The sequence below is a fragment of the Pelmatolapia mariae genome, linkage group LG2 (genome assembly GCF_036321145.2).
Source record: "Pelmatolapia mariae isolate MD_Pm_ZW linkage group LG2, Pm_UMD_F_2, whole genome shotgun sequence".
NCBI classification, from domain to species: domain Eukaryota; kingdom Metazoa; phylum Chordata; class Actinopteri; order Cichliformes; family Cichlidae; genus Pelmatolapia; species Pelmatolapia mariae.
In genome coordinates, this window is record NC_086228.1 from 35,418,480 (window position 1) to 35,442,825 (window position 24,346).

At 42.4% G+C, this 24,346-nt stretch overlaps 3 protein-coding genes across 4 annotated transcripts; 1 reads left to right on the forward strand and 2 right to left on the reverse strand.

The window, feature by feature from the left end:
- The first annotated feature begins 143 nt into the window (after window positions 1–143).
- pld7 (phospholipase D family, member 7) lies at window positions 144–8,871 on the forward strand. 2 transcript variants are annotated; one of them, XM_063499728.1, is made up of 12 exons: window positions 144–382; window positions 861–962; window positions 3,193–4,089; window positions 4,319–4,506; window positions 4,615–4,795; window positions 4,882–4,996; window positions 5,084–5,211; window positions 5,779–5,982; window positions 7,096–7,235; window positions 7,589–7,754; window positions 7,854–7,953; window positions 8,406–8,871. In XM_063499728.1, exons 1-12 carry the CDS (start codon window positions 263–265, stop codon window positions 8,600–8,602), a joined length of 2,538 nt encoding a protein of 845 aa, XP_063355798.1. In that variant the 5' UTR covers window positions 144–262; the 3' UTR covers window positions 8,603–8,871. The 2 variants fall into 2 exon arrangements, with proteins under 2 accessions (XP_063355798.1, XP_063355808.1); XM_063499738.1 differs by lacking the exon at window positions 144–382 and adding an exon at window positions 427–674.
- smim19 (small integral membrane protein 19) lies at window positions 8,761–12,528 on the reverse strand. Its single transcript, XM_063499750.1, has 3 exons — window positions 12,269–12,528; window positions 11,961–12,085; window positions 8,761–10,130 (listed from the first exon to the last, which is right to left on the reverse strand). Exons 1-3 carry the CDS (start codon window positions 12,436–12,438, stop codon window positions 10,051–10,053), a joined length of 375 nt encoding a protein of 124 aa, XP_063355820.1. The 5' UTR covers window positions 12,439–12,528; the 3' UTR covers window positions 8,761–10,050.
- Window positions 12,529–14,480: 1,952 nt separating this feature from the next.
- fam199x (family with sequence similarity 199, X-linked) lies at window positions 14,481–24,333 on the reverse strand. Its single transcript, XM_063499762.1, has 8 exons — window positions 24,229–24,333; window positions 22,238–22,417; window positions 19,992–20,211; window positions 19,662–19,820; window positions 19,060–19,221; window positions 18,773–18,956; window positions 18,534–18,637; window positions 14,481–17,323 (listed from the first exon to the last, which is right to left on the reverse strand). Exons 2-8 carry the CDS (start codon window positions 22,402–22,404, stop codon window positions 17,150–17,152), a joined length of 1,170 nt encoding a protein of 389 aa, XP_063355832.1. The 5' UTR covers window positions 22,405–22,417; window positions 24,229–24,333; the 3' UTR covers window positions 14,481–17,149.
- Between the last annotated feature and the right edge of the window lie 13 nt (window positions 24,334–24,346).

Below are 24,346 nucleotides of genomic sequence, written 5' to 3' on the forward strand. Positions count from 1 at the left end.
GTTTTTTCAATTTGTTGTTTACGTATGGGGTGAAGGTAGGTGCATTCAAATCAATTTAAAGATTGTTTACAGGACCCAATCGATTTGTTTTTAATAAATGTGAGTATTTCCCAAAAAATAAACTGAAGCGTGGCTTTAGCGGGTGTGTCGCTGAGCTCTCCTCGGCACTGCAGACAAACGAGCCCGCTGTTCACGCTCCGCAGCGTCCGTTAAGCCTCGAGTCACGAAGGTGATGCATTATTAAAAAAAAAAGTGCTCCAATATGCCCATGGTACTGCGATCCAGAAAGTCCCTCCGCCCCGGCGAGGTACAGTTACCGACGTCGACACCGACAGCCAGGAGAAGAAGCTCCAGGCGCAGGCAGGAGAGACCTACGTACGAGGTGGGGATTTCTATTACTCAGCCTTTCCTTTCCGCCTCCTCTTCCTCCGCTGCTGCAAACTTCATCGTGGGCCACGTAGCTCGCTGGCTAACGTCAACGGCGAAGACGTTAGTTGGCTAATCCGTGTAGAATTCTTAAGCGAGGATTATAAAGAGGCCGTACTGCTCTTAAGTCATCCAGCTTTACTGCTTTAGTATTTTTTTAACCGCAATAAATATTTGCTTAAGCGGCTAGCATTGTTTTAGCTAACTCCGCGTGCGAGCCAAAACTTAGTTAAAGGTCTCTAATCATGGTAAGTTTTTTTAACTAGCTTAGGATGTTTATATGTGGTTAATAACAAAAAATACCTTTCATATTATTCCCTTCCCCTTTTCTGTTACTTTCATGGTTAACACACTTAATGCAGAGTGCACGCAGCAACTAGTGCTTTATTCCATCGCTTGTTAACGTTAACGGTGTTACCGATATCTCCTGTCAGGAGTCAGACGAGTCAGACTCTGAGCTTGTCCTGCTCCAGGAGGAGATGGAGAGACGTGAGGCTGAGCTGGAGGAGGAAGCTGCTGAGGAGGCAGATCTGACGGTAGGCTATAATTCACCTACAAACACCCTCCTTTCTCTCACTTTCAGATATTGTTCTGTGCACGCATGATGTGTGTGTGTGTGTGGGGGGGGGGAGCAAAGCAGAGCCACCTGTGAGGCCTCCTGGGTGTGGCAGAGCTCCTATTTGCACAGCCCTGCAGTATAAATATGCTGCTTTGTGTCATTGCAGCTGCATACAGCCGCTTCCAGGAAATACTGGCAGGCCAGTGCGGAAATGTCTTAACCTCCTTTGCCCTGCTGGCAGAGAAGAGAGCTGTTGCTTATTTAGTAATAAACAGAAGATTGAATAGTCTCAATCAATACTGGTTTATATTTATTTTCATCTCTCTCTTAAATATCTCATATCACCCCAAAAGAGCACTTTGTTCTCAGACAGCTGGCATTCTTGTGGTTCCTTAAAACTCTATAAAACATTCCCTCTGATAAAGCTAATAGTTTTGCCTGGATCAGGTGACCCCGAACCCTCCCTTAGTTACACTGCCTCCGCTGCTGGGGGCCACGGTGCACCAATTGTTTTTTCTTCACTCAACCTGTGTTTATAAACCATTCTGCATTTAATCATTAGTTATTATTAGTCTCTGGCTCTCTTCAGCAGCATGCCTTTTGTCTCGTCTTTTTCCCCTTACCACCAACCAGAGAAGCCGCCCCTCCCTGAGCCTGGTTCTGCTGGAATTTTCATCCTGTTAAAAGGGAGTTTTTCCTTCCCACTGTTGCCAAGTGCTTGCTCATAGGGGGTCGACTGATTGTTGGGGTTCTCCCTGTATTATTGTAGAGAGAAGACCCCAGTATAATGCACCTTGAGGTGACTGTTGCTGTGATTTGGCGCTATATGAATACAGTTGAATTTAAAGTAATTGAATATTGCAGAATAGTAGAGTATTTCTGTAATTAAAATAAAGGCAACTGTAAAACATGAAACTTGCTGGGTTCAAATATATCTCCAAAAGCTGAAGCCTGGGGTCTCTCTAGATCCTCGGACATGCATGTTGGGTTAATTGGCCGTAGTTGCGAATATGAGTGCAAATCTGTTCTCTGTCTCTGTGTGTGAGCCTTGCCATAGACTGGCAACCAGTCCAGGGTGTACCCTGCCTCTCACCCTGTCACAGTTGGGATTGGCTCCTACCCAACTGTGACCCTAAATTGGATTAGCAGAACAAAATGCATGATGATGCTGATGCCAGCAGCACATTTTAAAAACGTGTCTTTACCACTTGTGCATCGTCAGCTCTTTTGTTAAAAGGGAGGAGACAAATTGCTGTTTGTTTAAGAAAGAAACGTTCTTCCAGGCGTGATTGTTTTACAGTTTCTGTGCTCAACAGTTTAGGGGGTTTGTTTTGTTTCATAATGTGCCAGTTTTCATGAAATGGGTGACACTGATTAACTACAGCTGGGCCACTTTAGCACCAGGTCTCACTTACTATACGGGAATGCATATGTGGTTTGGCATTGTCTTCATTGTCTTTAATAAGTGAGGATCTTTCTGGAAGTGTAGCTCTGGGGAGCCTGGCGGCTGTTCCTGAACATGTTTTGCAGATGTGCTTGGCTTTCAACAGTGTATCAAAGTATCGTTCACATTAATGCAATGACCCAGTGTAATGAAGTGACCCATTAAAATCAGTGCAGGGGTTTCAATGTCGTGGCTGATGGGTGTAATATGAAGTATGTTTGGAAACGCAGGTACGTATCTAAGTGTTTGTTTGTTTGTAGGGGGCACTGCTATATATCTTACTGGCAAGTTAATGTAGCATCCATAAAATGTGACCTGTAGAGTGGCCACGCCCACTTTTGGAACGCTGAGCTGTCAGTGTATTTATGAAAATGAGCAGGCAGAGGTGGAGCAGAGCAAGGCTAATGTTGAGCACTGACTGCCATGAGAATATCAGGTCAAACAATGCTGTAGCCACGGTAAGGCTTGTGTCATGCAGGTAAACAAATATTAACAAGTCAACAGCAGCCACGCACCAGTCAGGGGAGCTGCTTTAAATGGGTGTAGCTAGTCAGTGTGGCAGCTTTGATGTTGACGGGAGCCAGCGGGAGCAGGAAGACTAAGACTGGAAAAGTCTCTCAGTGATTCACTGCTAGCTTTTTAGATAGCCGTAGGTGTTACGTTTCCTTTGGTGTGTGCCATGAAGCTATTCAGAATCCCTGCTTTATGTGTGTGTGTGCTACATGATTACACAGATTTATAACACATATTTCATCTTCCTCAGGATCTGAAGGATTGCACTGTTGTGCTGGACCGTCTCCAAGCTGACGAAAAGAGTTTGAAAAAAGACCTCGAGGAGAAAGAAGACATGAACCGCAAAGGTGGGAAACCAGTCTCCAGAATCCCAACTTTCCAGAAGCGACCCACTGGAGCCAGTCAGAGCACGGAGCTGCCGGTTCCCAGAAAGGATACTCCAGTCCACGCTCAGCCTCCTGAGAAACTTGGAAGTCTGGAAACTTCAAAGTCCAAGCCGCCTGATGTCAGAGAAACAGCGCTCCCTGCGCCATTGATCCACACCCCCAAAATTGGTTTCGAGGCTCCTTCTACATTCAGCAGGACAGAAGTGGCTCTTGCGACAGCTCACGGCCCTCTGATTGCTGCCCAACCTGTTCACTCCCCTCTTCTGACTGCAAGCACCCGGCCTGCTCTCAGATCAGAGCAAGTCAAGAGCAAAACCTCAGAAACCACCCCAGATGGGCCTACAACCCATCTGCCACGCGAGAACTTCCCCAGCAAGATACCCCGGGAGGAGCCAGCGGAGATGTACGACCCCGCAGTTAAGGACAGGATTCTCCTCACTCCATCTGGAGACTCCGAAAAGTCTGCAGAGATCTTTCAAGCACCTGAGGACAGCCAAGTGGAAGCTATAATGGACGAAGAACCTCCGTGGGAGACAGAGCCACTGAACACAGCTGGTTTGAGGGACAGTATATCTTCATCAGAAGCTGAATGTGAGGATGAGTTGGCTGGTGAGAGATCAGAGGAAGTGAAGGAGGATCGTGAACCGCTCATAAGCCAGTCAAAGTTCCCAAAGCTCGAAGAGAAAAAAGCAGATCCCGACTCAGACACTGCTGCAGCACCAAAGACGCCCGCTAAAGTGAAAGCAACCAAGTCAGCCAAGGTGAGTTATGTCACTGTTTGAGACTGAGAGCTTCCACTGGCGTCTGTTTCCTTGATCGTCTCAGCTGAGGCATACACATACATGTGTACCTATTCAGGAATTCTTCAGAATTCTGCCACTCCCTGCAGTAGCAGCTTTGGTATGCAGCACAGTATGCTGTGCTATGCTTAAGCTGTGAGTGTGATGTAGCCTGTTGGAGTGTATAAATTCTCCCCTTATCATCCTGCAGAGGTCAGGATGTCCCAGTTTTACCCTCTTCTGCTTCCTGAGCACCACCTTGCTGCTTCTCGGAGGGTTCTCTCACCATGTGTGGCACTACGGGCTTCCCATGTCCGTGTCCCAGCTCACGGCTCAGCTGGAGCTGCACTGGCTCGAGGGCTTTGGATTGTTACCAGAGCCTTGTAGCACTGACTGTCGGTAAATGATATCAGCAACTGGATATCTTTGAGTTATTTATGTCAGAAATATTATATTCACCTGTCAGGATTAACTAATGTACTGTTGAATGTGGTCCTTGTTGTTCAGAGTGCACCTGGTGGAAAGCATTCCTGTCGGTCTCTACCAGTCTTCCCCCTCGTCCAGAAAGAGCATCGCAGACAGCTGGCTGCACCTGCTGGACAGAGCCAACAGCTCAGTCCACATCGCCGCTTTTTATTTCACACTGCGGGACAGCGATCTGGACTCGCACGAATCCTCAGACTCTCAGGTGAGCACAACCACCTGCACACTCACATCAGGTGGTTGTACCTGAAGCTTTAAGCCTCTGAGCTAATGGCCTCGCATGATTCTCAGGGAAGAAAGGTCTTTGAGCAGCTGATGAAACTTGAATCCAAAGGTGTAAAGCTCCAGATCGCTGTCAACGCCCCCCAACAGTCAAATCACGACACAGCCGACCTGGCTGGGACAGGTGAGAGTGCCAGGTTTGTGTTTCAGAATAGGACGTTTAAGAAATTTCAGCATTAATTCCCCATGCTATTTTGTTTTTCCGTTGCAGGTGCACAGGTCAGAGAGGTGGACCTCAAAGCCGTTACTGGAGGCATCGTCCACACCAAGCTGTGGGTGGTTGACCAAAAGCACTTCTATGTGGGCAGTGCTAACATGGACTGGCGCTCTCTAAGCCAGGTATGGTGAAAACAGAGGAAAACTCCTAAACTATTATATATAGGTTGTATAAGAGATGGATATCCTCACTAATCCCCCCGTTTTTAGTCGGGTAATGTCGAGTAAGAAGTCTCCACACAACATTTTTAAGTGGAGCAGGGAGACAGATCCGTCCCAGCTTAAGTACATTAGTGTCAACAGAGTGCAGGACTGATGTGTCATGGTTTTTGTTTCCTCTTTGCTGTCATAGAGAGGAAATATTTCTAATATGGTCAGCTCTGTCTCTGGGCACAGAAGCCCCACTCAGCTGCTGATTTAAACCCTCTGTTGGTGAGGGGCAGCCAGTTAGACGTAAACTGGGAGAGGCCCTAAAAGAGCAGCTGCACCAAAGCCCAGCATGAACTGTGCGAAGCTGCTTTACTGGAGTCCATGAATAAAAATACAGAGTCCAGCTTTAAAACCTGAAAATGATACATTTCTCTTTACAAGAAGTAATTAAATCCCCGGATGATCCCACACATCGTGCATACTAACACAGTGGCTGTGCTGTGTCAGAGCTAATGCAGACTGTGACTCTCTTGAACAAAGGTGAAGGAGGTGGGTCTGTCAGTGGAGGACTGCAGCTGCCTGGCTCAGGATGCCTTTCGGATCTTTGGGGTGTATTGGAGCATCGGCGGTGTGATAAACGGTTCCCTGCCTCCGTACTGGCCCGCTCGCCTCTCTGCCCTGTCGAGTTCCCAGAAGCCCCTGCATCTGAAGTTCAACGGGGTCCCTGCTCAGGTCTACCTCTCTGTAAGTATCCTTTCAGGAGGAATCCTTTTGAGTTCTGCTGTCATCTTACAGGAACTGTGTTGCATCGATTGCTATTTGTTTTATAGACACAGGCAGATGAGTCTATGTGACGTCATCACACTAAATGCTCAATGACAAACAGATTTATTCCCAACACTGAACAAATGGGAATATCCTAACATTTGATCAGGAATAAATAAAAAAGACAGATAGCTGCTGTCTGTGGTTTGTTTGGAGTCTTTTATTCAGTGAGAGAAACATTAAAACCAACATCTTTGTTCATTATTATTTTAATTTGCTGTTCTTTTCTAAATCTGTACAGATAGTGTGTCTTTAACTGCCTTCTTTTACATCATGAATACACATTAGTGGCCCAGTGCCACTGGAAGCCATCCCTGTTCATGCCATCATACTTCAGATCATAAACCATTCCAAGCCTTCTCTGTGGTTTATCTTCTCTTCCAGTTTTTTTTCTTTTGTCCTTCGGTTGCAGGCTGATCTGAGCTTCCTTTGTCCAAAGAATGCTGGACCAGGATTTCTGGGGCTCGTTCAGATTTTTGTAGATGTTTGTGTCTAATCTCCTCTTTCTGTCTTTGTTATGATAGCTGGTTTGGATGGTGTACTGAACTCTCGGCAAGATTCCTCTTATGTTCGACTTGGATAATAATATGCTTACTTCTGTGCTTACCCCTCTAAGACTGATGTGCTCTTGGGTTTTCTTTACCATGAAAAAGGAGTGTGCAATCACCAGGGCACTATTTTTTTGTAAGAATGTAAAAAAGTGTAGGTTTCACCACTCCCGAGGTCTCTGATAGAGCTCTTGTATCCAGAGCTCCTTTGGCTGCATGTTGTGGGTTCACAGAAACACCAATTGCACTCTGGGACTTTTACTTTGGTTTAGCCCCTTGAAATAAATTCATCTTCATAATGTAACTATGCCCTGAATATGTTTTGGTATAAAGCTAAAACAACAACATTTGTATGTTTGTCTGAAACTGCTTTTGCACCATTCCAATCTCAAGATAAGGACATCACTCAGCTGTCACGGGCTCCTCTTCCTCCTGTGTCGGCTCAGTTGATCCTCATTGCTTCTGCCGTGTCTGTTTTCTGCAGAGCGCCCCTCCTCAAATCTCAGCCCGTGGCCGCTCTGACGATCTGTCCACTATTCTGTCTGTCATCAACGATGCTCAGGGATTCGTTTACATCTCTGTCATGGACTTCCTTCCACTGTCTCAGTTCACGGAGCCACTCAGGTACACTCCACTCACACAGCTGCACTGTTCATGTTATTTAATAGCAATTCTTAAGTCAGTCAACCTTAATACAAGATGCGATCAGAAATTACTGTTATGCTGTTAAAAAAATGTTATGTCGACTTACTAAAAAGGTAAAAGATTGGCTTACAAAGCAGCCTCTCATTAAGATAAAGTACACACGCTGATTGTTTATGTTGTCTTTAAAATACCTGACTCACTCTCAGAGAGCATTTCAGGAGGAAGAAATTTGCTCGTTCTGCTTCTACCTGCCTGCATCAAACAGCAACAGTGCCGATGTGTCTTGTGGAAGCTGTAGAGCTTTAAAATATGTCCTGGTCTCTCATTCTCAGGTTCTGGCCTGCCATCGACTCGGCCCTGCGTGCTGCGGCGTGCACCAGAGGCGTGCAGGTCCGACTGCTGGTCAGCTGCTGGGAGCATTCTTCTCCTGACATGTTCATCTTCCTGCAGTCCCTGCAGGTGCTCAAGAGGCAACCACTGATGTGCGATATTGACGTGGTACGTTTGAAGATTTGATTTTTCTTTTCATGGCTGAAACGTTTTAAGTCACCGATGACATGGCGGATTCTAAAGCAACGTTTTTTGTATGTTCTGTAGAAAATCTTTACAGTGCCTTCAACAGAAGAGCAGAAGAAGATTCCCTTTGCACGAGTCAACCATGCCAAGTACATGGTTACAGACAGAGTGGTCTATATAGGTATGCTGCCAGCACTGGCTACATTCTAACAAATTTTTTAGCTCCTTTGAACTGTGAAAGGCGAAATTTAACAGCGTAAGGTGTCCAGCTTTTAACATTTAGTAGGTAATGTCTGTAAAGTGGAACGATTATACTCAATTTCAGCTCTGTTTCTGTTCTTGGACTCTCCAAAAGTAGCTTTGCATTCATCACATATTGAGTCTTAGTGCAGCGCTTCATCCTCTAATTGTTTTAGCTGCTCTCCATGTAAAGCCATCCTCCACGGTTTAAACACCAGGTGGGCGGAGCTTCTAAAATGACCATATTAGGTATTTCCAATCTCTGTCACAACATACAGATCTAAGAGTAAAAAACTGTCTGATCATTTATTGAAAAGCATTCAATAAATGGAGACTGTAGCTCTCACCCAGAGTCTCCTGCAGTCCAGCTTGTTAAACTGTTTCTCTTCACAGGGACGTCCAACTGGTCAGAAAACTACTTTGCGTTCACGGCTGGCGTGGGCTTGGTGGTGAACCAGACGGGCTCTGCTGTTAAACCGGGCCAGCAGACTCTGCAGAGCCAAGCAGAGGAGCTGTTCCTCAGAGACTGGGAGTCCAAGTACGCCTCCACGCTCACCGTTGAAGACGTGGACGTGTGCCCGCGCCATTGAGGGAATCACAAGCGCGACGCATTTAGACGAGCCGCATGCTTTCTTGCTGCTACTACTTGAACTTTATTGCATCTATGCAGAATCCGCTGGCTGTTTGTTTTATTGCAGTTTACCGACTGGCTGCCTTTTTCTGTATATAGTTGCGTTTTCAGAGCACATTATTGTTTTGTTTTTTTAATTGCTCTGTGGTGTTTTTAATATTCTGTCAGCAGCTGACAGATGTGACAAATGTGTTACATTATAAATAAAACAATATGCTGGAGACCTTTAAGACGTCTTTTCTCTGGATTTTCTTACAAAATCTGAACTTTTACAACACAGAAAAAGTCTGAATACCACATACCCAACACGTGTTATTTTATAAACTGAGAGCTGTCAGCACAGCAGTAATATTCCAACTCGTTGCACACTTTTAAGCCATCAACATAGAATCATTTTATTATAATGATGATTGTGTGAAAAATTTTGCCACAAAATCATAATGGTGTTCCACAAAGTTAAAGGTGACCTATTGCAGTTTCAAAACAATTAGCTTGGTATTACGTACGAGCCATTTCAAACAAAGAGCTTCAGGCTGCTTTAAACACTCTGTTTCAAACAGGCTTTTCTACTCTTGGCTCTGTATGATGTCAGAGAGGGGACACACCTAATATGGTAATCTTTCTGGATTCCTCAAGAGCCCTTTCTCTTTCTTATGACATCACACCTCTGGCTGTGAGCGCCAAAGCTCCACCCTCATGCTGTTTTTAGTTTGTGAGGGGCAGCCTATCAGATGAAAGCTAGCAGACAGAGTTTATTTCAGTGGATGAACTGAGGAGCTGCACCAACAGCCTGTTTCAGACAAACGATTCATTTGACCCGAGAATCATGTAAGTGTAACAGGTCCTCTTAAAATGTACTTTTTTTTTTTTTTTTTTTACAGGACTGGGGCATTCACAGAGCAGCAGTGAATCTGTGCTGTCTTAAGCTCAATGCTAGAAGGAAAAATCTTTATATACGTGAACTGAAGCAGCTATTTCAAAACAAAACCCACAGAGATCCAGATGATGCATTTACAAATAATCTAACTACTGAGTAACTTCAGGTTTATGTGCCTTCATCTTCACATTTGAGAATCTTTTCTCTGCACACATCTGGAAAAAAAGAAGAAATGGAATGAAACATCTACAGCCTGTGTCAGTGTGGAGCGCTGCAGTTCCAGCTTTAGCTCTTCACACCTGCTTAGTGTCACTGTTGTGTGAGACAGCACACCTGCTAGCTGCCAGCTGTACAAAAGCATCCACAGCTTTGTTTTGTAGCTGTGGAGCAGCTCCACGTGCACAAATGAAACGTCAGACGGTGAATGAAGCAGCAAGGATGGGTGCAGATTCTTTTTACACAAACTCTGCAGCCATCCCAGTCCTTTCATATCCACGGGCAGGAGAAGCTTGAAGACGGGCCGCCTGCTCTCACTCCATGGAGAGCTGCACACTGTCTGACTGGCCCTGCTGCTGTTGTTGCTGCTGCTGCTGCTGCTCAAACTTCCTGGCTAGAAGGCGAGACATGAGACAGACGGAGAGTTATTACAATCAGCAGAAGATCTATAGGTCGTCCAGCAGGCTTTCCTCACTCTTGTGAATGTTTTATGCACCATTTTGAAATGTTGAATTAATGTCTTTATTAATGTGAAGGAAAACTTTTTTTTTTTTTAAAAAGCCACCAGATAACAACTCAACAGTTTAAAAAAAATCCCCACTTTTCCTCATCTAACACACACACTGAGCCAGCACACACAGGCTCGACTACATTAGTATCTGGTTTCACACTACAGTCTGATTCCAGGTTACTTTTTTGCTCTTTGTTTGGTAAATACGACTTAAGGGGAACAGATTTCTTTAAAAAAAACAAAAAAACAAAACAAAAACAAGATAAGGACAAAGATAAAGCAGAGATGTGTTTCTGTTAGAGGAGTTAATGGTAGAACAGGTGTAGTTCATTTTCCTTGTTTAAAAACATGTTTAAAAATAGAGTATTAGAAAAATATATAAATCAAGAATGAAAAGAGCAAAATAATAATATTGAAACTCTTGGTTGTTTTGCTTTGATTATATTAATGAAATTTAATTTAATTTAATGTAGTTACTTATCTAAGGTGGAAAGGCTTTTATTTTGTTTTGTTTTGTACATGAGCTGCATGCTAAAAGATATTCTGTTAAAAGGGTTGGCGTAATAAGCATATTCAGCCAATACCTTTTGATTAGCCTTGTCTCGTGCTTTCTTGCTTTGTGGTAGATCTTTATTCTGTATTCAGTGAGATATTTGAATGCTAATCAATAAATCAATAAATCAATAAAATGAATGCTTATATTTCAATTCCCAGTGATGGATTCATTTATTATAATAACTTTAGCACTTCCTGGAGTCTGCTCAGCTCAATAGAATCTAAGCTCTGGGGTGTGTTTTAGAATTACGCACACGCTACAGAGGCTGACTGTAGACAAGTAGGGGAGGCACGATTGCAGAGGTTTTACCTGGAAAACAAAACCTCTAAGGCTGAAAAACAGTGGCTCACACACACACACACACACACACACACACACGCCAAAACTCAATATCAAACCTCCTTTCCCGCCTGGTTTCATCCAGCCACAGCCTCACCAGCAAGCACAACCCAGTGTAATGTTAAAGGGTTTGCCACACAATATTCACTGACTTGCTGTGCAACCTTACAGGTTATTTTAGTTCAATAAAGGCAGCATCTACAGTACTGTGCAAAAGTCTTGAGCCACCTACCGTTTTGCTTCAATGGAGACATAATATCTTGTAATTTCTTAAAGTTGTTTTGACCAATTAAAACACTATTCCTTGGACATTACTTGCATTGGTCCAGTCCTTGTACCATATCGTGTATTTATTTACTCATTTTTTTGTTAAGCAACTTAATACTGACCTATGAATGATCCAAGCATATAAAAAGGCATCTTACTCATGGATGACTCCACTTGACAAAGAACCAAATTTTAATTGTATCTGTGTTAAGAGCATCCTTGTTTTCATTTCTTTAGCTGAATCTAAGAAAAAAAAAGGTTAAAACAACAGTGTGGTAGGCATAAAATAGTCTTTTTGCACCAACAAGGCGATTCCCACAGAGAGGTTAGCTGAAAACATATCTCGGCATGGTGTGGAGTGGGTCCTTGAATCTTGACAAGTAGAAGAGGGAGAGAAAAGTAGGGACAGTATGTAAAAGAAAAGGGAAAAACCCAGACCCGACCCTTATTTCCCATCTTCCTGGTAAAGTAGCGGCTCAAGACTTTTGCACAGTACTGTAGCGTCAAATCGAGTTTCACTGCAATCCACATCAGCCCACATGCATCCTCACCCAGAGAGTACATCTCCAGCTGCTGTCGCAGGCGGACCTTCTGCAGGCTGTCGTAGAAGTTGGGCTCCGGGCTGCTGCCCACGGTGGGAGGCAGAGTGAAGATGCGCATGATCTTCCTCTTGTTTCTAAAGTGTACGCAAACAAACAGCGTCAGTCTGTGCTCGTTATCCGCAAACAACTAGGGGAACACCATCACCGAGCACACGGTTTGAGCTGTAACATGTTAACCTGGTGGGTGATTTGATGCCAAACCAGTTATTTACAGTCCTAAAGACGTTATGAGGTAAGGTAAAGAAACGCGTCCTTACTTTCTGGCGTACATGAGCAGGCCGAAGCTGACCAGGATCACCAGCAGGTAGACATTCGTGGCCTCGTTCCACGCTTCGTGCACAGAGTAGTCTATAGAGTCGGGCTCGTTCCCCAAAACCCCGTGAGCGCCCATGGAAAATGCGGAAACTGCCACCAAACCAAGAAACATCCAATTTTGAAGCAAAATCCTCTAAATTAGCCCCGTTAGCCTACACTTCCTTGCCAATCAACTGTGTAGTGTAAACACTATTACGTCACATCCGTTATCTTTTCTTCTTCGTTGTTCCTCTTCTGGTTTAGACGTACTGCTGCCCCCTACAGTCCCAAATCTTAATCAACCCAGTAAAAAATCAATTCTGAAATTAATTCACTGATGCAGGTTTGATTGGACAATTAAATTCATTATTACAGCACAAAATGCTTTATTTTATTCTGTGTTGTTTTTGGGGTCCTTTCCTGTTATTTGTCCTTCTTCCTGAAAGGAACTTTACAAGCTTGTATTTGTTTTTACTTGTTTTATATATTCAGATTCATTTTGGTGAAAATCAGGTCAGCATCACACCAAATGTGCAAATCAATAAAAGCTATATCTTACCCACATATGTTATTTTACTCATGAGCACAACTGCAACAGGAGGAAGCAAATAACGAATGAGAACTACTAAAGGTAAAAGCACACTGATTTCCAACCTCCAATCTGTTTATCCATTTATGTGATGTCACAGGTTGGGCTTTTCTTATTTTTCAGCCCTGCCTTCTCTCTTTTCTGAATCTTGGGACCCAATAAATATGTCAGTTTGCCATCTTACAGAATGCTTTGTTTCATAAAATATATCTGGAGGACAGAAGAGACACATGTATATTTTTCTGTAGTGGTTGTTACCTGTGCTGTATAGAGGGAAACAAAAAGCAAAAAGATCATGATCGTGATCTAACTTTCTTCACCGTTTGAAAGTGTGGCAAAAATCCAGTGGATATCGTTCCATTTTACAGAATGGTAAACCTTTCAAAAGGAAAAATGAGAGATACCAGGTGCCGCACTTCTTTTAACTGACACCACTTTGAAATGAGGCTCCAAAGTAAACATCTCTCATCACTACAGTGATGCTGACCGACCTCCTTCCTCACCTCCTCTGCTCCTATCTTTGGTGGGAGAGACTCAGACTGGCCGGAGGGGAGGCAAGGAAAAGAACTGAGGATATACAGACTGACAAATAACAATGGCAACAATGTTAGCAGACCTGCTCAGCCTCTGGAAAAAGCTGCTCAGCAGCGTTAAGTGAGTTAAACAAATGCAAATTAAACTGGGATGATTAATATGTCTCACATGTATAAAATCTAACTGAATCATGTAAAATCAGTTATCCATTTGTAATCAAACCAATCTGCTGCACGGCACCAACTTGGTAAAATTTCATTTTAGCATCATAAACATGGCTCAATCAGCATGAAGGTACTGAGGAAGACTCTGTTCTCTTTTCATTTAGGGCATACAGATCTGTAGATGACAGAAGGTATCCAACGTCGCATTGACTACATCTTCGGAAAACCTGACCTCTGACCTTGACCTGACATCACTGACATTTGAACTCATTGGGGATTTTTTAGTAGATACACGTATGGTATTAATTTGAAACGCCTCATTTGCAACTTATCACAATCTTGAGTGTCCACGCCTCCCACACACCCACCTCACCGGCGGGGTGACAACATGAGCCTTTCATGGCTGAGGGGTAAAAATTTGTTGCTTGCATGAAATCCAGTCTGAGCATACAATATTTGAAAGACACTAGTTTTCATTTTTAACTTTTCATAGGTTGACTTTGTAGAATAATGAATCCTTGTTTATTTGGAATAACCTAATTAAAAGGTATATTTGTTTATTACAAATATGAACTAAAATTTAATGCAGAGGTTTTCTTCCAGTGAGCTCTGGGGCCGGGCAAAACAGGCAAGTCCATTGATCCCTCTTCTTGATGGGATTCCCTCCAAAAGATCTCAATCTCCACCCTGAACTTACTACACAAAGGAGCAGCTGATGAGCTGTGAAAAGCCAAAGTGTGCTTTTCTTTGTTAATTATTGTGGAAAATAAAAATCACAGTGATTTAGCGCTCAATAAAAAGTGTTTGGAATTTGCAAACTGATGAATAACTTAATGAGTCATGCTCTCCTCTACACAAGTTGCAAGTCAAAATAAGCACACGTGTAGAAAAGATGCAACACTGAATGTTTATTTGTCGAGTTCACAATAAACAGGAAGCGTCGAGTGAACTGCTCAGTCTCCCTTCAACCCTCTGTTATTCAAACACAATAACACTGTTCCAGAATCATTTGTTAATCAGGAGTTAACGCATGTAAATCCACTCTTTGCTTTAGTAGCCAATGAAAACATTTTCACCTGCGTAATATAATATAACACCACCACAGTGGGCTTCCCTTTCAAAACATCCTGTGTATGTTTGTAAGTTTAATATCATTCATTTGCAGCAGTTAATGGCATTTTATCTGCTGAAGTTACTCTGTTGCATCACTTATTTTATTTTTATTTTATTTTTATTTCAAAATTATGTCATTTTTCAAAATAGAGTTTTACTAATTCATTGCTACAGAATACACAAAGCTGTTTTTCCTCCGACATGACTGCTGTAATTATTTTATACACAAGACAAAAACAAGAGCCACGGCTCAGTCCACATCAAGTATCAGAAACGGCAGCTTTTAGGCCGACAGTTGTAGTGGTTCATCAGGTTACAGCCGAGAAACTGTGGAAAAAAAATCTTTCCTACAAGTTAACAAGAAAAAGAAAAAACTGAGCAAAACGAAAACATCCCGGTAGCTCCACAGAACGCTGTCCTGCTTCATCAGCACTTTGTCTGGGATTTGAATCTTCAGAGCAAAGTGAGCACATCTCTGGAAACGACGTTGACGGCTCAAATAAGAAGCTGAAGAATAGCTCCAAAACCATACCAGCCACTGAGCAAAGTGTGGTCTTTAAAATCCTATAAAACGTCCACAATTCCCAAAATCACTCAAACAAACAATGAGGGTCAAACATTCAAGTAGGAGTTCAAGAAAACAAAAAAAAGACCAAATAAAAGTGATGAAAACAACAAAACACATCAAAATATGACTGAAAATATCTGAAAGGATCAGCGGCAACCTAGCAACGCATTCAAGCCCCAATGACCAGTTAGTTTGCCATGTCCATCATTTACATACACACCCAAAAGGAAAGAAACTTCATCACCGAGGAAACCTTGAAAACAAGCAGTAAATATGATGGTACCGATCGCTTATTTACAACACAGGTAAGCTATTTCAACAGGTGTTTGCAAACGATGATGCAAGTTGTTAGTTTCTGGGCCACGCGGGGATTCGCTGTGGGTGACGATTGAAACATGCAGTGTTTCAGTGCTCCCTCTAAGCCTTAAAAGTGAAATGGGACCACAAAGCTCAGCAGAGAGAAAGACAGACCAGCTCGCTGCACTTTCCACACCTAAACCATCGTAGTTTGGATTCATGTTTTCCCCTAAAGACAACAATCGGTGCATCGATGTGCAGTTCATTCAGCATCAAGAATGTGTCGACACAGTGTGAGAGGGATTATATTTACAGTAAGTTTACAGACATGTTAAACTGCCCATAATATGCTTAAAGGATCTCTGTGTCTTTTAGCCTGTTATCTGCCTTCTTTTATTCAAACCTGTAAAAGATCAAAGTCCAGGAAAAATGCTGCTCAGCTGCCTTAAAGGATTAGTTTATAGTCCAATCTTCACTCCAGTTACACAACGATATAATGCTCCACCAAGCAGCATTAAATACAACCAAAAAATCCATAGAGCACATTAAAGTCTAATGTGAACCAGCCGAATCTTTCAGCTGAGCACTGCTGAAAATCCTGATGTTCCAGTAGCAAAGATATCCGACTTATTTCACACAAGACTGCAGCTGTTCCAGGATTTGGGCCATATTTCTATTTAAGAGGAACTTAAAAGTGAAAGAATGTGTCGCATACATGGCTAACTTTAACATTAGCTTCAATCGTAGGATGCAGACGGAGCCGAGTCTAAATCGTAATGCTGAGAAACGCCACAGGGGGGCGCCTTAAAGAGACAGGAGAAGGTCAGAGGAAACATAATCAGAGTTTTTGAACATTAAAATGCTTTTTCCTGTAAAAAACCAAAATGAAATTAGGAGGCTGTTAAGGAGAAAAGTATGAGCACTTTAAATCTAACGAGACCAATTCATCCTGCTGATTATGAACATATTTGTAAGCAGATCAAATTACATCATCCTCCAAAGCTTGGATCTAGCTCCCTGTGGGGAATAAAGCCTTTGCCATCACTCCCACTGAAGCAAAATGTAGTCAAAGTCCACCTCTCTCGTCTGATCTGTCCTTCTGCCAGACATGGTTGTACAGGTAGTAGTGAATATATCCTCTTACAGCATCTATAAGCAAACCTCTTATTACCTGCATTAAGATGCCATAATCATCATTAGTAGTGTGAATTCATTTGCAAACTTCTAAGGAGCTGCAGCGCTAACCTCTGGCTGTAAGCAGGAGAGACTGTGGCTATTAAAGCATTAGCAGCGCTTTATCACTGCTACATTGACTAGAGCAGTAGTGACTGCAGCACTTAGCAATTTACACACCAGCAGGTAACACTAGTATTAGCAAACAATATGTCGAGCTAAGTTATATGCTGTAAGAAGCTATTACTGGCCATCACATTGTTCTTACAAAAAGCATTCTAAGCATGTTAGCATATGCGGAGCTAACGCATGCAGCGATGTGGATTAGCGCGTTCTATAAGCTCTATGCTAGTGACTAGGTGGAGTGAAAGCAGGCGTAGAGGGAGCACTGATTGATTCACTGGTGTCACATCAGTATGTCCAGGTCGTCTCCGTGATCGTCCTCCTCCGTCACCCGTAGCGACAGCACCTCCTCGTTCAGAAACAGCCCGCTCAGTCGCTCCTTTCGGGCCTGCCGCTGCTCTTTGAGCTGTCGCTTGCGGAGGGCTTTCTGCTGAAGCTTTCGCTGCTTTGAACGTTTCTGGAAGAGACAGTGTGTGGAGAGAGGAGTTAATAATAATAATAAATAAATCGTGGGTCTAAATGCTCTGATATGAGCAGACGTCAGCAGTGTGGCAGCATTTTGTAGAAAGGGATGCAACAAGTCGACTTCAACCCTTTCAGTAGTTTGCATTTCACAGCTCAACAATCCATCAGAGCATTTCATCTAAAACTGTGTAAGCACGTTCTCACTGCTGTTGTTGTGAACAACAGCAGTGAGATGCTTTCCTACACCTTGTGACTTAACCGATCCTAACGAGCCAACTTACAGCTGATCCAGGCTAAAATCTAACCACTGAGAATCTATTCTCTCTTTACTGTGTGATCTCCATCATGCTGCCCCCTGATTACAGTCAGACTGCACTCTGAGACTATCGGTGTTTGTGTCTGAAGAAAAACCAATCAAAGATCACACAACCGATGAGCTCTATTCTAACACAGCACAGCAAAGTTCACCAAACTGATTAACTCACTGAATCAATTATTTTTCCTCAGCAGTTCACATTAGAGAAGATCATAATCATTTTAGGTCACAGTGGATGTCAATATTTAAAGTCGCAATTAACAGCAGTTTAAAGAAATGTAAACTCTGCTGTCTGACAAAGTTCATGACGTTGTTTAAAAAAAAGCCTAGCTCTGAAATGCTGAGTGGTTTCTCGTAATCACACCAACCACAGTCTTCACTTCCTTAGATTCACAGTGAGAGTCTCCACACTCATACGCCTGTAGTGATCCTCCACAAGAGTCCCAGTTTCTCACGTGGGCCCTTGGGTAAATTAATTGCCCACCTCTGCTCTCAGGTATTATAGTCACACAGTTTGTCTCCTCTGCTGCTACACCACAGTGTGAGGGTGAGGGGAGGAGAGGTGCATGCAGCCCGCCGGGAGAGACAGACGGAGGAAAGAGAAGATGGAGACTGGAGCTGATAACAACTTGGTCGCCTGTTATAAGTCCAAGAAAGGCTTCCAAGCAAGCATTCGTCTATAGAAAACTCTCACTCAAGTTTCAAGGGCAGAACAATTATTAAAACAATGCCAAATGTCCTTCTGTATAGAACAATCAAAATCTGCAACTGTTCTTCCAGTGTTTCAGAGATCTATATTATAACCATTGGCCCGGACTCTGCAGAGCAAAATATTTACCAAGAAAATAAAAACTGTTTTTCAGTTTTCAACATTCATCTTTCTTACTTTAGAGTCTCGTATGCGTTCTGCAGCACTGGAAAGATTTCCATCACTGTGAGCTCTGCTAATATTAGCAACACTGCTCCCACTACAGGCAGAGGCTGTACCCCCTGGAACACAAGACACAGACACTGTTAGAAACATCAAGACCAGAATGCAGGGGGGCAATTTTATCTTGGCAAAAGCTGGAGGTACCAACATAAGCACAGACTCCTGTGGCGGTGTCAAACCAGGCAGCATCGTACCTGCTACAGAGTTGGAGGCAGTAGATCCAGTGGAGGAGCTGGCAGAGCTGACCATGCTGGCGTTACTGCTGCTGGCTCCGCTGACACCGCCTGTACTGGCACTGCTGTGGCTGCTCCTCTTCCAGCCCTCCCTGGTGCTGCTGGCTCGCTGCCTGGGGCTGTGCTCCCTGATGTAGTTACGCACCTGATGACGTCACACAGATCCATTAAAAGGGGAGTTTCTGAACAACTCTCGACAGCGCTGCTCCTCAATATGCAGCAGCTACAAAGCTGTTGTTGCTGCTCACCTGTTTGAGCTTCTCATCAGTGAGACAGTTGAGCTCGATGATGAACTCGCTGTCAGTGGGAGAGATCTGAGCACAGGGGTCAATGATCTTGATGATGTCGAGCTGCTCTCTCAGGCCCATCTCTGTGCTGACCTTCCGGCTCAGGTACTCAATGTACTCCACCTAGAAGTGGAAATTCAATTCAATTCAGCTCTATTTAAATGGCATCAAATCACAACGATGGCTGCTTCAAGGCACTTTACATTGTAAGGTAAAGATGCTACAATAATACAAAGAAAACCCCAACTATCATACGACTCTGCATGAGCAAGCGCTTTGGCAACAGTGAGAAGGAAAAACTCGCTTTTAACAGGAAGAAACCTTCAGCAGAACCAGGCTCAGGGAGGGGCGGGGCCATCTGCACGACCGGTTGGGGGAATAACACACCAGTTCAACTGACTGTATATCGAAATGTATTACAGGTAAAAAAGAGACAAACAAATGAATAAATAATAGACGACACACTGCAACAAACAAAACCACGCAAGACAGAAAACACCTGGCTCATTAGCTTTAATGCTAATTCTGAGCACTCAGCACAAAAACGAGCTTGTTTTGTTTACTTGTTCATCGTTGGTCATGGCACTCCAAGGCAGCTCATCCAGGTTGCGATGAGGGTGGGGCTTCGGCTTCCTCTTGGAAAACAAACATGGTGAACTTGGCACACTTGGAATTATGTCCGAGAGGACATCACTGCCACTTGCAATGTCACTTCCTGGTAACTGGGAAAACAACAATGGAAACAATTAGATTAGGACATGACAAGATAGGATTGTTTAGGAAAGCCATTTTCCACATTCATACAGATAAAGCAACAAGTTCAAATGACTTACAACTCCTACTAAACATGAGCACCTACAGAATATTAAAAATCAGACCGACTAATAAGCTACCTGCCACTCAAATTCACTGTCAGACCAGTCCCAGTATGTGCTGATAGAGGAGGAGACGTCACTGCAAACACTGCCTTCGGGAAACAAATCCAGCGATGTGAGTTCTTGGTCGTCCAGAAGGGAGTAGCAGTCGTCTTGATCCCCCACAGAGACGGAGGAGAAGAGCTCCTCGCTACACTCAGAGCTGGCAACACTGGTACCACAGGAAGTAAGGTTCCACCTGAGGAGAACAGAGTGGACATCAAAATGAATCTTTTAAGTGACTTCTAGAAGTTGTTCTCTTCTCTCTTTTTAGACCAGTAAGGTAAAAGAAAAGCACAGATGAAGGATTTGGGGAGGATTAAAGAACAGCTGGACCTTTGTTCGTCTGTGCCTTCAAATTAAGATAATAAAACGTTGCTCACTTGGCAGCCACTGCTAGGTGATAATTAAACTATTTTGCACAGTTTCAGGCTGTAACACTTGGCAACAATGTTTCAGCTACTGTCTGATTTGGAGATAAAACACTTTTATTTCTTATGTTTGTGTTTAATTTGCTAAATCCTAATATGACAGTTCAAATACTTGATTGGCTACAATTTCCAAGATATTTTATGTTTAACATTTTATACCTATGCACACTGTTAACATAAGTTTTAATCATGAACTGTTAGCTTATGTCTTTTCATCTGTTTATGGTTACTTCATATGATATTTCACCTTTCTTCATTATAGAGAAGACTTAACGTGAAAGTCAAAGCAGCCCCACCAGCCCCGAACTAACCATCCAAGCAGTGAACAGCAGTAAAACTTTAGATGTGTCTCGTCATTGTTGTGCATTTGCGACTCACTAAATAAACCATACAAAGAGCAATGAACGTGCTGCTGCTGTGTTCTTAAGCACAAAAAAATTACAAGTATTGTGCTGTAGATGTGATGCATAAATGGCTCCAAACTGTTAAGACGCACAACTGATCCTGTTTTTCGTGCTTTTCCAACTTTAGCACTAGAACACACTAGCACATGAATCAGTTTTGACATGGAGCGCAGGTCATGATATGCAGACATTCTGGTTTTATGACATGTCTACATGTCTGACTATTGACTTATTCCATCATTTAACAATTCAGGACAGCAGTAGAGGAAATGTAAAGGTTATACACATTTACTGGTGCACATTATATGAGTCACAGTACTTTTAATGGCATATTGAGAATGAAATGCAAATAATAAAATATATTACTTGTGTGAATTTTTAATATGCATAAAAAAGATTTAACTTTACTTTGCAGCATTATAGAATTCCTGTTACTGGGAATGTGTCTAATCCAAGAGAACATCATATGATGTGAAATCTGAAAATTGCATTTTATGCTTCATATCAGCAAATTTCATAGAAAAAATATGTGAACTCTGTAGTTTATGAAGAGGTGCTGTCAGAAAATTAGCACCTACTCCAAATTTAACAATTAGAATAATTTAAACAAGTTTAGCATTAGTAAATGAGTCAAGTTTGACTGCATTTATGTGGAAGCATTTTGGCTGCAGAGGAGTATAATCTGTAACTTTCCACATATGGTTACAAAACTCTTCCAATTTGCCAAGCAGACTGGAAACAGGCAACAGGATGTTCCAATTTAAAGTTCTTCTGCATTTACAGGGCATACCAATCATGCACATCTGTGGCACACAGAGTTTATCTGATGCATTTACTTCCTTTAGAAAAGAATCTGGATAGTCCCAAAAGAGCGACAACTAACAGATACTTCATCCATCAGCCGAGGATTACTTTGCACCACCAAGAGTGGTAATTTACCAAACTCTACTGAAATCCCATCATTGTTACACAGTAACATTAAAGATCCTATGTCTACTCTTTAAGGGTTTTTGTAGTTTTACAAACTGAGGTGTAAATATGAGCTGTGAAAATCTGAAACCTCTCACTGCTGGGATTCCTCCAGCCCCCCAGCAACAAGACTGACTGCTAGCTTAGCAAGCCACTTAGAATTTCCTCTTCTTACACAGATAGCGGGCTAACAATAGGCACTTTACAGTAGCAGCACCTTGAGGGGACTGTTGTTGTGATTTGGTGCTGTATAAATAAAACTGAATCGAATTGAACTCAAGAGTGTTAAAGGCAACAGAGATGTCATTCAGGTCTGTATCCTCAGCATTGTAGGCTACACACCACTACAGAGCTCCAAAATAGGGGTATACAGGCACAGTAGATACATGTACAAACACAAATACAGTCATTCTGTACTTGCCTGTTACTGTGAAAGCGATGCAGAGGATCCGTTCGATGACACGATGATAGCTGACAGCCAAAATCGCTGACATCCAGAGTTCCCACATCACTCAGGTTGGCCCTTTGGGAGAGGAGAGGGAAAGGCTCCTCCGGGGCCAAAAACTTCTCATACAAAGATTCAGACATGGTAAATCTGTATCTGAAATAAAGGAGGAGAGTAATAAATAGGCAGGGCTATTTTTCAATACACCTTTAAATAAATACATTATGCAAGGTCGTTATACTGGACTGTACATGTGTTAACCTTCATAAGGCTTGTTTGTGAACACAACTGTTGATGCCACTGTTTACATAAACATAATGCTGGCCCGAACCCTAATGTTAGCAAAAATTCTCTTTGACTTCTTCGCTATATAGTTTACAGGGGGGAAAAAAACTGCATTCATCAAAAATACACAAACCTAGATTAACTACCTAACGTTAGTTGGAAGGTGTGTACAATTCAGAGTAACAGCTAATATTAATAAACTAAGAGACAGTGTAGTTACTCCTGTTTAATGGTTTACTATCGTATTTCACTCAGTAGCTAACAAAACTGAAATGGTGTTGGCTTAGCAAGAATTATTCTTAGAAGCTTCCGACAGGTAAGCTAACTTGTTAAAATGTCTAGCTTTTAATAAATAATTATCTGAATCTTACACCCAAAGTTTTAATCTGATGTAAAATGTATAGAAGTCCACTATTTATATAGTAACTATTAGGTCTAAGTCTTTTTTTTTTTTCTGCTGGGAGTTGGCAACCCTCTTCGTTAGGCTGCTTACTTCTGCTAAGTACTCTTTAAAATACCAGAATAGGAAGGATGGAGGATTTAAGTTTATTAAATTGATCAGTGTTGCTGAACTATGAAATATTTTGGGTGCAGTGTATTTTTTGCATACAGGTATAACAGAATAGCTTTAGTGGGGGGGGGGGGTGTTTTTTGAAACTTGAGTATGAACTTATACAAAATGCAGCACGATATTAAAAAAAAACTGTTTATTGATTAAAAAAGCACACTATATCGGATTCATATCGGTATCGGCAGATATCCAAATTTATGATATCGGTATCGGACATAAAAAGTGGTATCGTGCCATCTCTACTTAAAACACTGCGAGATATGCCAGGTTTTTGACTAGTGTTTTGCTCATGTTTTTGTAACAGGCTGCTAGTAACAAAGTGCCTGAAGACACAATTTAAAATTGTTTCTTTGCCAAATTGTGATGTGATACTGGTTCATCTCTCGAGTTAATAAATTATTCTATAATTTATTCTAACATCTTTGCACCACTGCACACGTTTTTTATTGTTTGTACTGTGCATGTCTATTCTGTTTATACTGGGATCAAAGAAAAAAACGGACGTCTGTCCCTTGTATGTGTACATTTACTTGGTCAATAAATCTAACTCTGATTGTTCAGATACTAAAACAAAAAGTCACTAATGGTGAAAACCTGTTTTTCGTCCAAACATCAGTAAGAAGAAACATCTACCAAGTTACTTTAAAGGAAAAACTAGTTAGGCTACCTACTATGAATGCTTTTTACTTAGCAACTGTGCTAATAATAAAGCTCATAATCAGTTGCTGGCTCTGTTATTTGGCACAGCTTAGACTCAAAGTAACTGGTAAACAGCCTGAATACTTCAAGTTACGGTAAACATAACCCCACGCGTTAAAAGCGCGCGCGCGCGCTCGCACACATATATAAAAGCTTTGATAAAGTCAGCTCCATTAGCTTGAGTAGAACTTACATAAACAGTATCGTGTTTAGAAAACGCGAGCATAAGCCTCTGACATCACAACACAAGCTAACATCCTTAGCTTGCTGCTAATCCTCCGAAATATCTATGTAGCGTTTGCTAATACACAAAACGATCTGAAACTCCCATTTCCCAACAAATACCATGTGTGAACGCTATGTGAACAGGCCTAAGCTGTAACTAAGAAGCTATCGATATTAAAAATCCTACCTTTTGGTTGTTCAAAAAGAGACCACTTCTATCACCTCCATTTGCAAATCCGTTTTCCTCTAAACGACGAGCTAAGCTCTCACCGCGAGACTCCGCGGAATGAGAGTCATGTGACATG